A 16,667-nucleotide genomic window follows, 5' to 3' on the forward strand; every position below is an offset into this window, starting at 1 on the left:
TTGTTCATCAGACTTTTTGCTATCATTTGCTCATTTACCAGGAGTTGATGACTGAAATATGTTCAGATCGCTTCTTTCCACCGCCCTCCCCCCCAATCATTTCCATATGCATATTCTTCCATTCAGGTCTCAAGTAAAAGGAGAGTCTTAAAGGGATGAGAAACATCATATTTGCTTTTATCTGTCATCCGTGGTTCAAAATGTCTGCAGGCCCACGGAGCATCTTAAACCCTGCTAATCTAAATTACGAGACTAGAGCAGATTAAATATCATCCCTCTCCTTGGTAATACTTCTCTTCCTTGTAAGACTTTTAAAGCACTCATGAAAGCCACAATGTTACCACTATTATTTGAAAAAAAGAACTGTGAACCACCAATTTTTACTAGAACTTCAGAAAACTACAATTATTACAGACAAATACACAGACCTTCATTTTATTGCATTACATGAGTTAGTCAGTTCTCACTTCTAACAAACACAGACTAACTACTTTTTTTTACTAAAAAAAGTAAAGGTAAAAAATAAGGGGTTTGATTCTTTTACCTTGGAAAAATTGTCAATGCGGAAAGGTGGTGGTAACTGGTCGGTGTCGCTGAACGCAACGCGGTACGTGGCTCCTCGAAGGGTGATCTCCACTCTTAAAAAGTAACATTTCCCCAGAGTGTCCCTGAACAAGAACACAATACAAGACAGGTAAACTTCTGACCTGCGTTATCTGCAGCATTAAACAGCTGCTTCTAGCAAAACAGAGCAGCTGCAGAAGATTTATAGGTCACGGGTACCTCATATTAATGTGGAACGAATTGTTCTTGTTGACCTCAAAGCCCCCGGACCAAATGCAGTTTGGGACATCCATCAGCCTCACACACAACAGCGGATCATAATCGTTCCGTGGCCAGTGGAACACGACACTGGAACCAGGGAGGGTGGAGATGTAGCCATCAGGATTGGATGTTCCCTAGGAACAGAAATTGGTAAATAATTGGTAAATAATCCCAGCACTGAAAAATCCACTATTAACCTATACACCTCTAAAATACAAACACAGCCATTCTTCTCTCAGGTGGATGCTGCTATTGGAATAATGAGAAAGATTCTCATAACCAGCTAATAATACTTTCAAGAACAATGTCTGCTCTTCTTGGTGAGCAGATGCTGTGATTAAGTACGGTACTATACTAAAAATTCTTACCCGACCTCTGGCAAATTCCCGCTGAGCAAAGGCCAGTTTGTAGCTTGATTTATTGTCTAACAGGTACCGGGGAGCAAAGGTGACCATGCAGGTGTCAGAGTAACGGCCTCTGCCTTTTTTAACATCAATACCTAGCAATAAGAACAAGGTGAAAAAAGAAGAAGACAGCTGATACAATATATTTTAGAGAAAACGAGTTCTTCCATTGGTTCCTGACATGAAGTTTTGGTGGCATACTATTGTCTTGCACCGGAACATTATTTTAAACAGCAAATGTAACTTAATGCCATTTGTTACCCTCTATCTCTCAAGTACGATTTAGATACTGAATATAACTGAAGATAAAAAAACCCAAAACAATTCCCAATCACAAGTATATCAATGCAAGCAATTATTTAACATTTAAACATATGAAAAATTCCTTGAGAATCACTGCAGAGTAAAGTCCAGACTCTCATTTAATTCAAAACTAAAACCTGCTTGTACTTTATGTACACCAGGAGCACAAGGAATCCAGAATCTGTACTCCTGCACATCAGCCTATGCAGGCACCACCAAGCAAAACCCACAGAAGCAGCACATGACTTAACAGTTACAGCACACAGACACTCAAAATAATCAGAGCAATGTCACGGGATTTAGAACGTACTTAGAATTAACATACAGGGGGAATAAAAACACAGAAGCAGACAGAACAGTTTGACAATGTAGTTATTAACACTCAGTGATAAAATGGAAAATTAAAAATAACTGAAAACTAATTTTTAAGCTAATAAAGTTCAAAACAGAGTTATAAAAATATTTAGAATACTATCTTTTGTTTAATAGACCCTCAAAAGCCTTTAAGAAGACATGTTCCTCTGCTGCAATTGTTCTGTTCCTGGTGTCACTGACATTGTATCTGACCAAGAGTTCCACAGGGTTTTCCAGTGTTCCCACCACCACTTACCAATGTTATAGATGAGACCTGGCCGGTTTCCATGCTGGATCACCTGGAGGGCTCTGACACCACTACCACCATCCAGGGAGAAACCCTGGCACCAGCCAGGCGTACCTTCAGGATGGATTCCTTTTCCAACCCGCATTGTGCAACTAAGGGTAAGAAGAAAACACAAAGGTTTAGTCATTTCATTGAAGGATCAGGTAGCAACACGATGCTGGTGATCAAACACATGCCCAGATAGAAAAAGAGTATGTGTCTGGGTATAGAAGCATTTGAAGCCATGATCTATCTCATACTGAGTGACTCATTCTGCATTTCTGCCATAAGCCCTTTCAACACATGGGTAAGGAGTCAAGGGCCATGTCCTGTAAAAAGCTTGGCAATTTCCAGACTGATTAATCCTGACAGCATCTATGTGGCTTTTATCTTTGAAATTAAAAAAAAAAAAAAATAATTAATTTTGAATAAATTGAGACACAACAGAATTGGCCAACCAAGGAGCTTTCAGTAGGAAGTGTCTAAGAATTCAAAATGCTCAATGCAATATTAAAAAACTTAATAATTTCAGAGGTCATCTTAATACTTTCATCTTTATAAAGTTCTGCCTGATTGCCCTTCTTACTTACAAATTTGGCTGTTCTTTATCAGCATAACAGAACAGCAGTGGGCTGAGGCTTCTAGCAAGCTCATGCTCTTCAAACTGGCCAGCCGCATCTGTTTTTGCATTATCTTGTCTGAAGATAAGTGGCAATCCTTTAAGTAAACACAGAAGAAGACTGTTAAACTACACATCATCTTTGTACAACTTAAAATGAGAACAGTAAAAATTTCAAATTAAGGAACCCAAGGTATTTTTGTTGTAGCATTTTAGCCATTACTGTGCATGAATTCTCTTTCTAGTTCTCCATCTAATCTTCTCAAAACAGCTGCTCATGGCTGCAGGTCATGAGACTGGTCTGTGCAGACCTGAAAGCGCCAGTAGAAGTTCACACAGACTCACTGCAATTCACACCCATTGCCTTCTCAAGGCATTTCAGTCTTTGAAAACCACAGATTTTAACAGTGATCTAATCTATATTGACTTATTGAAAGGTACAACAGCTCATGTTTGAAAATCTGTAATATAGCAACCTAATGTCAAAGTTATCTGCTGGAACATGCATCAAACGGTAGCTGCTATCAAACGGTGGCACGATTAAAAACATAAATTCTTACAACCTTTATTCCTTTTAAGTAGCATTTAAAAGCTTTACTTGGCTAGAAAGCAAATCAAAACACTACAGGAAATCCTTATTTCCCACTTCATGATCACAACAGAACTTGCCTGTTTTGTTGATTAACCAGTATGGAGCTAAAATGCGTATTTTCAGAGAGCCTTCAGCACGATACACGATCCGTATGGTCAGATTGAGCAGCCGTTTATTGACATCGTACAATCGCATCCCCACCCTGTAGTTTTGTGTCCCTGGAGGAATCAAGAGCTCTTTGCAGATTGGGAAGTTTTCTAGCAACACCCCTATGAAACAGAATAAAGCAGAACAAAATAAAACATCACCCACTCAAACGGGAGTTTTTGGTAAGCACTTAAGTTGGTGTTTAACATAACTTGATCTCCCTAATCTGCCACAGAGCCCACCTTGATCAACTTTTAAATTGCCCAGTATAGTAAACTCTGACCTCATGAAGAAATGCCTCAATTTAAGTCACAAACAGCAAAACAAGTTCTGTAAGGGACCCTGCTTAGGGCTAATTATTGCTTCAGGCATTACAGGTCTAGCCAGTATTGAGTAACTCCACATATACTCTCCACACCAATTATTTCTGTCGAAAAGAGCAAAACCACCCAAAATATTAGGAGCTTATTTGATTTACTCCTCTCTTGACCACTGTTCTCTCCAGTTTCCACTATCAGGAAAATGAGAACTGAACAAGGAACATTCTAAGTGACAGATTTGCAGGAATGATGTTTTTTTTCCAGTGTGCTCACTTCATTATTAAAAATAAGAAGTCCTGCAACCGAATGAAATCATCATTTAAATGGGTTTTTTTTATTATTTTTCTGGTTTTCCATTCTGTGCCATAGCTCCTTGCAGAAACAAGTTTCCTGGAGGTCCAGAGAGGAGCAGCAAATGGTCCCTGAGCAGGAGCCTTACCGAGCTCAATGTTCTGGGCTGTGTCAGCTGTGTGCAGGACGGCCTCTTTGCCAGGCTTCAGCGTCCCGCTGATGGGCAAACCCTTCACGTAGAACTCCAGCTCACAAGGCAGCAGATTGCAGATCACCACCGTTGGCAGGAGATAAATGGTATGCCCAGGCTGCCTGAAAATCTGCTTAGCACTGTCAGAGAATATGCTGGAGGGCATGTAATCTGGGTAATTTTCTTTCTTTATAGCAACGCAAAACCTGGGAATGCCGACATGTGAGAAGTCAATGAATTTCACAGAACAATTAAACCTTTTCTTTCTGTATTGCACTAAGTCCTCAAAGATATTCTAACTTCAGGACTGATAAGAAAAAACAGCATTTAGAGTTGTTCTCCACATAATCACTTTGTAGATTATTATAAGGTATTTTGTATTTATGTCTGACATTAAGACAACATGAGTTTTCTGATTTTAAACTACGTTAGTTCCCCAAAAACTGGTCTATTCAGAGACCTAAGAGAAAATGGCTGCTAGAGATTACCACCTTTAAAACCAACTTCCATAAACTTGCAAAAGTATGTTCTTAACTGCTACTAAGAGGAGATTTTTAACCATTAAAGTAAACTATAACCATGTTATTAAACATAAATGCTGAATGTGTCCTTCTTCCCAATAGATACATCCTTGCTCTGACCACTTGACATTTCAGTTTTTCATTAGTTAAGGTGAAAAATTGAGTTGGTAAACCTTCATTTTAAATAATTTGTTTATTTTGCTCCCTATGATACACTAAAAAACCAGCATATTAGGAAATAAATTATGAAATTGACACAAAGCAGTAACTATATAGCATGCAAAGGTTATTTCCTGACACAATTTCCATAATCCCTATCCTAGTATTTCCTAAATTCAAAGCAACCCTAAATCAATCATGCCAGGAAACTATAAAATTCCATTAAGTCCTCACTATGCAGAGACATTTTTGGCCTCAGAACCAAGCAGGGGACATTGAGGACAAAGAGAATTTGTGAACACTCTTTTGGAAAACCACTCATTATCCTCAGTGAGACAGAGCACTTAATTTAATGTAAGTTCACATCCCATTTTCTAACTTTTTCTTTTTTTTACAATAAACATTCATAGTGTGCTTTGTATTGCCAGAAGTTTAACAAGCACTGTCAGAGGGACTTCAAGGAGCCCTGCAGAAACAGAGCAGCCACACTTCACTGCTTTCTCACTATTCAACAGAACCAATAAAACACAGCACTAAACTGCAGCAGCTTTCATCTCTTAGCATTTTCTTTGCTGTTCTTTACTTCCACAGGATTTCATTTATCAGAGCTTACAGAAAAAGAAGTAGGCTTTAATTACCTGAAGAACTGGCTGTTTTCAGATTCCATGGAATGACACTCCCTCTTGCTGCTGCACACCTCTGCTGCCTTCTGGACATTCGTCCAGTGAATGGGAGCCTTACAGAAGAAGACTCCCATTCCTTTGGGCCTGGCCTGCAAACGCCAGGATGTGAGATGTAATGGAATAGCAAAGGAATCTCCTGGCATAACTGCTGGAAGGAGTACAGGCTCTGCAATCAAAGAAAACACATATATCAAAAGAGGCTCCTTTACTGAAAACCATAAAATTTTGAAGTCGTAAGTCTCAAATTTTTAAGGCAATACATTTAATTTTAATGTAAATCACTTCCTGCTTTATGCATGTTTCAAAAACCAACCTGTTATCTTCAGCTCTATTAACTATCTGGCAGCAGACTAATTTCAGTGTGTAAATCTGAAACAGCCTAAAAACTTGCTGGTACTCAAATTCTTGAGTGAAAATGCTTGTTACAAAAAACCTCATTCTTCAAACCTTTGGGTACACTATCAATGTATCATTGCCTTTCTACACTAAACCTTTGCATGGTAACACCAAAACCCTCTAGACTGCTGCTAAAGAGACAACTTTCCTACATACAGAAATTAGATTCAGTCTTTACAGAGTCTCAGCTTTCCCTGTTTATCTGAACAACAACCAAAAATCCTACTGGGCTCTCTAGTCTCTTGCTGACTCTTTTCTTAACACAACCTGTCCAGGGAGGTCAATTCTGGCGTGAAGTATTACAGACAGTGAATCTTCTTGCAGAGAAAGCTGAACTCCCCACAGTATACAGGGAATGCTACAGGAATGTGGGTCACAGGAGAGTACAGCACTCACTGTCAGGGGCAGAGGGACTGTCCAGTCTCAGTTCCATTGGAGTTTCCAGCTTGTTCTTCACGATCAAGGCTGAGCGCACTGTTATCACCTTCCGGGCGCTCCCCTCCATGGTAACTTCAAACACCACACGAACTGGAGGCAATGAAGAAAACTGGAAGATATTTAAAAGCATTAAAAAGCTCAGGTAATGAATATATCTAGAAGAGGGACACCTCCACTATGAAGCACTAACTGCTGGAGAAAAACTCGGCAACTGAGTCCAACCATGTGCGACTCGTAAGGTGTATAAATAGTTTAATAATGGTGGTTTATAATCCTGTACCTCCTCCTCAAAGCACAGTAAAATGATAAAAAAGCAATTCCACATACCACTAACTCCATTATCTTTCTCAAAATGATGCAAGTTCAAGTAAGAGCAATACAGATCCTAAGAGAACTTTATACATCATCTTGCTATTACGTTACTTAATAAATCCATGGAGCTTGAAGTCTAAGCCTCATATGGTTAGCAGTCACTCATCATTCCTATCTGTCAAAACTGAAAAATAAAGTGGAGCTTTCTTAACATATTCATGCTTTGTTCACTCATAGCTGCCCTTCTGCAGTCGTGTATTACCTTCTACATTACACAGAGTCATTGCCACTTTGATCCTGAAAACAACATCTAGTATGTGTTTACGTGATAGAATTCATATATTGGAATTTAAGACCAATTTTTCAAACATTTATGCTGGTGAGGGATGATAAATTACACATATTTGTTCTGATTTGAAAGCGCATTTTGTTTGCTTCACGTTTGTTTCTTTTCTATTGAAAAGGTTCTAGAAGGATAGAAAAGCCACTTCACTTGTAGAGTTTCCCTACTCTTACTTAAGCAGTTCTCAAAAAATGAAAATTTATACTCACATAGACTTGTGGATGTATTATATTTGTTCTACTTATTGGGCTTCCAAGCTGGGAGGAAAGTAAACAAGATGGTTAAAGTAGTTCAGCTTTTAAGATGCTACTCTCAGCTTTAACACAGAACTTTACTACAGAACAATAAACTTTCATCACTTTGTGTTTCTGATCTTCAGCACAGCTTGCTATCATGTCAGAACTAGATTAGCAAAGCCTGTTTGTAATATTGCTTTGCAAAAAAATGAAGCTTAAGGAGGGTTGGTTGTCAAGAAAAATTCTACAGGAGATGTGGCTGAACGGCAGTTCTCATTAATTTATCATAATCTCATAATTTGCATCCCTTTCCTTCAACATTCAAATTACAGAGAGATGATCCTTTTTATGTGTCAATATAAAAACATCAGAAAATTCAAGTAAGAGACCGCTGGCTCTTGTCAGCAGTATCAAATTTAATTTAATTGCTTTCAGTCAAAAAGATCTCAACCTCCTATTTGTCCAGTGCTCAATAACTTCCAGTAGCTAGTCTCAAAACTTAGTCTTGACATCCACAGGACCATTTTTATCAGTGAGCCTCCACCAAAGGCCAGCCTGCTGATTATGACAACTGCATTTTCCCTTCATGACAAGTATAATATGTCTACAGAGCCACATACTTCAAAAACAATCCATAGGCTTACAGGAAATTGCCAGTGTTGTTTACTTTAAGCAAGTAAAACACATGAAAAGCATTCTTGCAATAAAAGAAATAAAAGTAGCTGCTGAAATGCTGGGCTGATTTAAAGCTCAGCCTCCAAGAGTGCATGGCCTGTCACTAATACATTTGTTCTGTCACTGGAAGCTCTGCCTGCCAAGCACAGAAATAGCGCTGACTGCTCTGCCCGTGGTTTGCTTACACAGCTAGGAACCCAGAATCTCCAAGCTCTATCAATCCAGGCGAACTGGAAAGAGGACAATCTCATACAGCAGATGCTTTTAGATCAAGACCTTGCAGACATCATTACTCCTAATTTACATATTGTTTTAAAACACTCAAAATCAGAACTTACAGTAGAAGAGGAGGAATTCTTATCTGGCGCAGCATATCGGAAATATGTTCCAACTTTGTCGACAGACACTGGACTCACTTCTTCCCAGCCATTTACTCTCACTTGCAACTGATGAATCCTTAGATCATGTGTGTGCCTACCAGGTTAGATCAAGTTAAATTACTATTGTGCATTATTATACAGACAAAATACCAAACATTTCAAACCATAAACATCCTCTGCATTCAGTTGAAAGAATCTCACTGAAGCATTAAAAATCTCAAGAGTTTTTCCATTTCATGGATAAATGGACCTGAATTTATGTCTAATTACTCCACCTTTCCTAAGGAACACACAGACACATAACTATGTTGCAAAAATGAAAGCGTGCTACATATTTGTAACAAGCTCTTACAACAACCAATACTGCCACAACAGTCTTTTAAAATAAAGGACATTGATTTGTAACCACGGTCCCCAAGTCCTTCTAAAAGCTTATAATGACCCAACTCACATACAGGAATAGCTGCCACCAACAGCAACAGTTGCTGCTTTACCAGAGAAATAATAATTTTCTGCCATACATGAGTATTAAAAATAGAAATTAAATACTAACAGTAGGTTTTAAAGAAAACCAATTTAATGTGGCACCTGCCAGTGCCCTCACAACTGTGAACCTGTGTGTTCCACATAGGAGACTGTCAGAACATCTCGTGGCCTGGTCCCTTCACCTGTGTCTGAGTTTCCCTCTGGTTTCAAACTCAAATGGAACCTCTTCCCCAGTGATAACCTCTTGCCATTCACTGACATTATGGGCATCACCCAGCAACGTCCCGTTTCCCTCAGGAACAACACCTGGACTCCCACTGTGAGACAGCGCAGCCCTGTGAAGAGAATCACAACATTTTACAAAATGACTACTTCAAGTTGCAAGTGCTTTTTCAGTCTGCCTCCGTCCTGCAGAGAACACATTCACACCACGAATGTACTTGACTGGATTCCACATTCTGCTAGGTGTCTTGATTAAAAAAATCTTTTCTGTTTAATAATAAAACCATCTCTGTGTCAAAGAAGAGGCTCTTAGCTGAGTAAAACTGGGAGTTGCCTATCTGCAAAACAAAAGCACTGAAAACGACAGGGTCTGGCTGACATGGAAGAGCAGGCAGACAAATACATTTGAAGTGATGCCTGAAGAGCTCCTTACCGGGTTGGGGTTGTAGTCAGGGTGGCAAACCACAGAGTGCAGCCAGTGTGATTTCTCAGAGCAAAGGGGACGAAGGGCTGCCTGCGCTTTGGGGTCTTCATTTCAGCTACAAAACAGAACACAGACTTGTCTGAATGCCCAGGAGAAACATTCATCAGATGTCAGTGTGGGATGAGATACAATGGCTGGAGAACCACAACCTGCACTAACTAAAGAAAAATAAAGAAACAGGACATCAGATTACCTACAAAGTTTTTACAATTAGTAACTACTACAGAAGTGGTACAAAACAAACAGACACTCTTCCCCTACATCAACCCCCCTTGGAACTGAGCTTAATCTACATGTCATTTTGTTTCTTTATATTAAGTCTTACACTATGCCTTCAGTTACACTTAACAAGTAGAAAATCTAACTAAAAACCCAAGCATAATCAGAAACCTTTTATGTACATCTAAACGCTCATGAAATACTGAACACACATTCACTTATAAGTAAGATTCATGCTGTATTTAATGTGACAAATACAAAGTGAGCCAGTATCCCCTTTAAAGGGACTTTTATTCTCAAAGCCTGAGCAAGTAGAAATGCTTTCCTATGCAGGATAAAGCCTACTGAAGTATGGAAAATAATTTGAGAGCAACCAAAAGCAATCTGGTTTTGTTAAACTGCTGGGAGAGCAAAACACCAGAAGAAGATATTACTCCTCCCATGTTCAACTTCTTCCAAGCAAAAATTTCTAACAGGCACACAAGTGTTACTCTCATCTTCCACACTGCAGTGCATGAAATCTGTGAAAATACTTACTGAGTCTGGACACAGAAAAACCCCTGTCAAAGTCCGGTAATTTACTTAAAAAGGAAGATAAATGGCGCTCCCTCAATACACACATCTTTGGTATGAGAGAAGGGGAAAGAAGGCACACACAATAAATCAGCTGCTTAAAGAAAAGGTAAGACAGAAATCTCTTCCCCAGACCTGATGTGAAGTCACTCCAAAAGGTTTCCAGAGGCAAGCAGGGGTGGTGTGGGGAGGGCAGGGAGGTTTTTGAAGGAGTTCCTGATCATGACAGACGACTTTCTGTCAGATCAACAAATCTCTATGTACCCTCACATTGTCCATGGAGACTTAAATCTGATCTAAAGCTTATAGAGAAAGTTATTTCCAATTAAATAACAAGAAAATGAAATCCTTGAAAGGCAAAACTCAGATTTTTTGCCAAAAGCAAATACATGGTCTTGGTGTTGAGTTTCACTTTATATAATTTTCTGGCTAGCCCAGGATCTACAAAATTAGACCAGAAGCCAAATGAACTTTTACTCTGGTGTTTAATCTATTGCCAATTCATGTTTGGAGACTTCTAAAAAAGAATTTTTGGGACTATGGCTTGTTTTTCAAGAGAAATGTGAAAGTTGTGTTTTGAGACTGCTGCCTGAAAAAAAAAAAAAGAGACCATCTTTACCAGGAGGATTTTTTCATAATTAATTTAGTAATTTAGCTGCAACCCCGACTAAAAGCCAAGCAATTAATATTAGATGTTTTGCTCCTTGCTTTATTTTTTGGGGAAAAAAACCAAACAGAAAAATATTTCAGAAAAATAAATCCAAAATTTTCCATTTTGTTTTTTTTTTTTTTTTTAACTCAGAGAAAATATTTCTAATGGCACTTGAACAGGAAACAGATGCAGATTTCCAGGAAGTTTTCTGTCCTCCCAATCATTAACTTTTTTAGAGGGCTATATATTTATGAAGTGTGCTGTTTGTCTTCTGTAATGTCAAAAAATGAAAAAATCTTACTTTATACTCCATGATTTTGCCTAAAACCTGTCCTGTCAAATAGATTAACAAATTATTCATTAGGAATGCTTTACTTCCTAAGGTCTACTGAAAACAATCTGTGCTTCTGAAGGCATCTGAAAGTTTTAAATACATAAATATGCTAAATTAAGCATAAATATGTATATTGAACATAATAGTGGATATTTTTAGAATATAAATTAAATATTGTGATATTATTATGGTGTTTTTAATTCCCTGTGCTGTCCCTCTAGAAGAGGGACGCTGAATAGCCAGCAATTCACATAACCTTCCTCACAAAGGCATTTTTCTACACGGGGTTAAATTTCTCCATTCTTTCCTGAGGAACAGAGAATGACCGGACGAAATACTAAATCTAGCAGACTAAAAGTAAAGTGGCTGGTATGTTATTTAGCTTGAGGGCTTTTTGGGTTTTGATTATTTGTAAATATAGAGGCCAATCCAGCAGAAGGCCCCACATACAGCACAGTATTTACTGTGCCAGAACCTTCCAAAGAAGAAAACCACCTTTCGGTGTCTGTGTGCTGTACAGTACCTCTAGCATAGATCTGATGCTCTAGGTTAGTCAAACTGGCTGTACTCCTAGTTCTAAGGTAGACAAGAGGGAGGCCTGGCAGACAGGAAAGACAAAGTTAGCAGGTAAGAAAATCCACAGAAACACAGGTAGATCTTCCCTTGCATGCATAAGCGAAGATACACAGCATGCAATTGTAAGTCTCCACCAATTTGCTTACACTAAGCTGGCATTTGAATTGATAAAATTCCTTTCAGAAGGAACTCTGGGAGAAAATAAACTGAAAAGAGCTGCCACATATTGAGAGCTATTACTCAGTTGATTATTTCACAAAAAAAGCCAGCATTTTTTTCCCAGAAACTCAGTTATTTAAGTCTTTGGGGTACAGAAAGAAAAAGATCCTCTCTGAACTGCACACAGCCTTAACTCAAAACTCTGATTTAATCCTTGACATGAGAGTTATTAACTGAGAGTGGCAGACAGAAAGGAAGCAGAATTAGCAGTGTAAAGCTCTTTCTCATCGCTAAGCAGCCAGAAATCTTTTTGTTTTAAAAGAATTTAACATAATTCAACAGAAAACAGCTTTTTCGTCTTTCTTTTTTTCTCTTTTTTTCCCAAACACTTCTAACAAATCATTGTCTTCTGTGAAGCCAAAATACTTATGCTTGTAATACATTAGACAGATGACCATGTGTGTCAGGACTGTTTCAAATAAAGGGTGATTAATGACTAACATACTCTGCCCAAAACATGGGGGATCCACTGAAGAACCCATCCAGTCTTCTGAGCTGATTACATTCACTTCTTTGTCCTGTTTACAGTAATCTTCCATCCAGGACTTCTTGGTACATGTGTATTGCTCTAGAGGAATGTAAGCACAGACAGCCAATGTTTTCAAGGTGGCAGTAAACAAAGCCATTGAAAACTGTTAAATTCATCACACTCAAGTTACTCCACTTTAACAGCAGAAGTTTCACTTCACTGCTTTTTCTGTGAGTCACATAAGTTAAAGACAACAGCTCATAAAATCACAGCAGTGTCTTAAAAAAATATATATCCCTAAGATAAAAGACTTCCAGTGGAATTCATGTTCTAAGACACTCCTATGTCAATCTAAGAGCTCTCCCTGCCGAGGCAATTAACCTTAAATATTTTCATGTTAGAAGTACTTCCTAGGGGTTTTGGGGTTTGCTTCTTTTTAAGAGGCACATGCACATTCCTGCATAAGTATCAAGACACCAATTGAGTCCTCTGGCACAATATTAATTACAAACCAGTTTCACCACTTATTATCACTGCTTTCAAAAGGCATTATCTTAGGAATCACTGATTTGCTTCTCCCCACGCTACCCTGTCCTCCCTTTCTGCCAACCCCCCAGGTTCTCCTTTGGGGAGAAAGGACCAAGGAAGGCTTTTCTGTTACATCTATGAGTTCAGCTGTTGGCATTTTTATTATTGTGCCCACCAAATAATTCTGAATGAGCAACAATACTCCTGGGAAAGGCACACAATTAGAGCTCCCCAACGCAGATGCTCACATGAAATTGGATTTCATGATGAACAAAATATTTTGATTTCCAGAGGTGGGGATTGACAGCTCAGGTGCTCAGAGACCAAAGAACTGAAATGAGTAGCTCCCCACTACACCTACTAATGTACTGAAAAATGATATCAAAAATATCAAAATATTTTTAAGAAGTACAGGAAGCTTTAGATGAAAGCCTGTTTATGATTAAAAATAAATTTCCAATAACACACAAATTTGATAGAATTCATATGACCAGAGAAAGAATTCCTACCAACCTCTAATATACGCAGCTCATGTCTTTACACTCTCACAGCATCTGATAGAACATAGGCTGCCTAAACACACACCTGGTGCAGTGTCCTGGAAAGCGTGGAGGGACTTGGGCCAATCCTGCTCCCTCCACGGGACACCAGCAGCACTTTAATCTGAGCTGCCTGTCATTTTCAGCAGTGAAAACCAGACTGTGGAGTGCTGTTCTCAGGGAATATTCCCACATACCTAAGAGAACAGAGGTGATGTTTATATCCAGCCGTGGTCTGGCCTTCACTTCCAGCTTCAGGCGGGGAGGGTGCAGGCGGCTCGAAGCTTGCTGTTGCCAAGACACTGAACACGGCCATGGCTCAATAAATGGCTCCCAACCTGAGAGAAACACAAACCATCACCTCTGCTGCACACGTGGAGGCCACCCTGGAATGCTCTTTACATATTTAATAATGAAACTTCCATAATTGGGTCCTTTACTTTTAATCTGTGCTCAAGACGAAGTTGCAACCCTATGGATTTAATTTCATACCTAATTCAAATTTGGTCCAGCTCCTCCATTCAGACCATCTATACTATATGTAGGGTGTTGCAGAAATATCTTAGTTCCAATTAAAGCACTAGAAGGCAATTAGAGCTTTATATTTAAACCAGCTGGAATTAAGCTCTCTCAAATAGCTTTGACAATGATTTTCACACATATGTTAAGTTGGCTAGTATTCAGTATCTCAAAAGATAAAGTCTAGAAGCTATGAAAAAAAACCCACCCTACATATTTTTAAAAACAAAGTATTTTTTAAAACAAAGAAAATTACCTTGTTGACAGGTAATTCCTGGGTGCTTGTCACCAGTAATGTAACAGAAAACTTAGTTTCTAAGTTAAAAAACCCCACAGAACTAGATTACTTCTTTTGTCAGTCAGTATTTGGCCTGTATTGAGGCCTAATTTGCTTTTTTGTATCTAAAACACAAATTGTGATGGACTTCTTATGTTAATCCTTTATCCTCAGCCAAATCACCTGCCCTCACATGCTTTTCCTTCCTGAAATATGCAATAAACTGAAGGCACCAAACAATTAAAGAGAAGGCAGAAGGGCATGCAGAGACAGCTTGTTATAAAACTGTTATTTTGCTGGATAACCTTCTTATGCAATTCCATTTGAAAACCTGATTGCCACTTCCATATCAGCAAAATCTCCACTTCCCACACCCCTCCAACGGATCTCAAATCAGGATATCTTGTCTAGGATCACACTGTCTCACACACACACAGACCCAGAAGTCAATCTTTCCCTATTCCCTTAGAGGCATTTCCTAGTGGGTGAACTTCAGGCTCCTGTAGTAGGAAAGGCTGTTTCCTAAACCTAAATAAGAAAACAACAACCCCCTGGGTAATTCACCTGAAAGCTCACGGTTGTAATAATCTCCAGAGAGGGTAAAATGAGCATAGCCTTCAGGGCTGGTTCTCAAATGTTGGAGAAAATTCAAACCTGTGGGGAGAACAAAAAAAGAGTGAAATTTAAACTAATGCAAAACAATCAAGCTTCCTGATTTTGTGAATTAAGTAAGCAATGGAAGGTTTTATTTTGGCTTTTAAACTGAAATGGTACAAAAAGCCTATCATAATACTCTCCAAATAACATTTGCAGACAGCCACACCTTACAATACAGAGCCTCCCTAGGATCCTGCTCAGGACAGATTCCATTTGTTACGTGATATAAAAAGGGGAAATCAGAACCTCAACCCTACAAAGACTGTAATCTTCTTAAATCCAAAACTTAAACAGAAATAAAGGAAAAAGAACCCCCAATATCCCAGACAACCACCACCAAGACACTGCCAGTTGAAATGTGACAAGTCCTGACAAACAAGAGCATGATGCTGAACACACCCAGAACTGACAGTCATTTTACGCCAGGGCAGAACCAGACACTCACGTGAAAAGGTTAATTCAGCCAGGGGAACATCACAGTCCATGCAGTCATCTATAAAGCAGATGCAGACACTTTCTGCCTTTATTTCCACTCCTGAGATGAACTGAAAAGGCACAATCCCCTGGCTATCTCGACCAGAAGAGGTCTGGGAAACTGATTTCAGAGGTTCAGCATTCTTAAACAACCAACTTGCTGCTTTTTTCAAGTCACCTTAGATAAAAGCAAACAACCAATCAATCATCACCTACTTTCTCAAAGGCATGTACTTAGCAAAAATCACATAGAAACAAACTAATACCCTCTCTCTTAAGAAAATATTCTCAGCAGTATCTTGAATATGCTGTATTTTGTAACATAAATATGAGAATATTATAAAGACATTGGTAGATCCCAAGAGTAAGAAATGTGTTTTGACGTTGGCAAATGTAATAAAAATCTATAACATTATGCATGGCTATAGATAAGGTGGGAAGCATGACAGTGCTAAAGCAAAAAAGAATCACTTGTGTCAAAGCTTTGTCTTGAAACTTTTCATGTACTTCATGCAGAACTAGAGAATTATGATTTTCAAAGGGAGAGATGAAAACATGCTCTCAAGAGGAAGAGATGTGTAATAGCAAGAAATTGATGCACCATAAAAATTACCAACCTGAACATAAAAAACTCCCAAACAAAAATGCACTCAAGCACCCCACACACGACATCCCAAAGAAAGAATCCTTGGGGGGTGGATTTTACACAGTAGCAGAACAGGAAGAAGAATGTTTAAGACTACAGGCCAGCACAGAGACAAAGATGTTCTAAAGAAGGAAACAGTGCCTGTGCATCACCACCTGACAGTGTAAAGGCTTTATTTAATTGCAATTAAGGTAACAAGAACAATGTGCAAAGCCCTGCTAAGAATATCTGGTGTTACCTTGGCAGATCAAAAGAGCTTTACGACAATCTTCCATACTGAATCCCAGCTCCTGGAGGCGAGTCAGCTGGAGCTCTGGAA

The 16,667-nt window shown here is 38.9% G+C and overlaps 1 protein-coding gene across 3 annotated transcripts in view; it reads right to left on the reverse strand.

Moving 5' to 3' along the window:
* Positions 1-16,667, reverse strand: part of VPS13D (vacuolar protein sorting 13 homolog D) — a 94,357-nt gene that overhangs the window by 45,913 nt on the left and 31,777 nt on the right. For 2 of the 3 annotated variants that reach the window (XM_066202769.1, XM_066202768.1), the window contains exons 35-52: positions 16,587-16,661; positions 15,674-15,880; positions 15,136-15,225; positions 13,973-14,113; positions 12,685-12,807; positions 9,616-9,721; positions 9,143-9,295; positions 8,433-8,568; positions 7,393-7,440; positions 6,487-6,637; positions 5,650-5,860; positions 4,290-4,537; positions 3,461-3,652; positions 2,763-2,889; positions 2,143-2,285; positions 1,194-1,324; positions 784-959; positions 545-668 (exon numbers count right to left, since the gene is read on the reverse strand). In XM_066202769.1, coding sequence (XP_066058866.1) covers positions 545-668; positions 784-959; positions 1,194-1,324; positions 2,143-2,285; positions 2,763-2,889; positions 3,461-3,652; positions 4,290-4,537; positions 5,650-5,860; positions 6,487-6,637; positions 7,393-7,440; positions 8,433-8,568; positions 9,143-9,295; positions 9,616-9,721; positions 12,685-12,807; positions 13,973-14,113; positions 15,136-15,225; positions 15,674-15,880; positions 16,587-16,661 — 2,582 coding nt within the window. Of the gene's footprint in view, positions 1-544; positions 669-783; positions 960-1,193; positions 1,325-2,142; positions 2,286-2,762; positions 2,890-3,460; positions 3,653-4,289; positions 4,538-5,649; positions 5,861-6,486; positions 6,638-7,392; positions 7,441-8,432; positions 8,569-9,142; positions 9,296-9,615; positions 9,722-11,967; positions 12,043-12,684; positions 12,808-13,972; positions 14,114-15,135; positions 15,226-15,673; positions 15,881-16,586; positions 16,662-16,667 lie in introns of all 3 variants that reach the window. The other variant, XM_066202770.1, reaches the window with a different exon arrangement.

This window comes from Chamaea fasciata, unplaced genomic scaffold, assembly GCF_029207755.1.
Source record: "Chamaea fasciata isolate MVZ Bird 193981 ecotype frontalis unplaced genomic scaffold, bChaFas1.0.hap1 SCAF_23, whole genome shotgun sequence".
Taxonomy (NCBI): domain Eukaryota; kingdom Metazoa; phylum Chordata; class Aves; order Passeriformes; family Sylviidae; genus Chamaea; species Chamaea fasciata.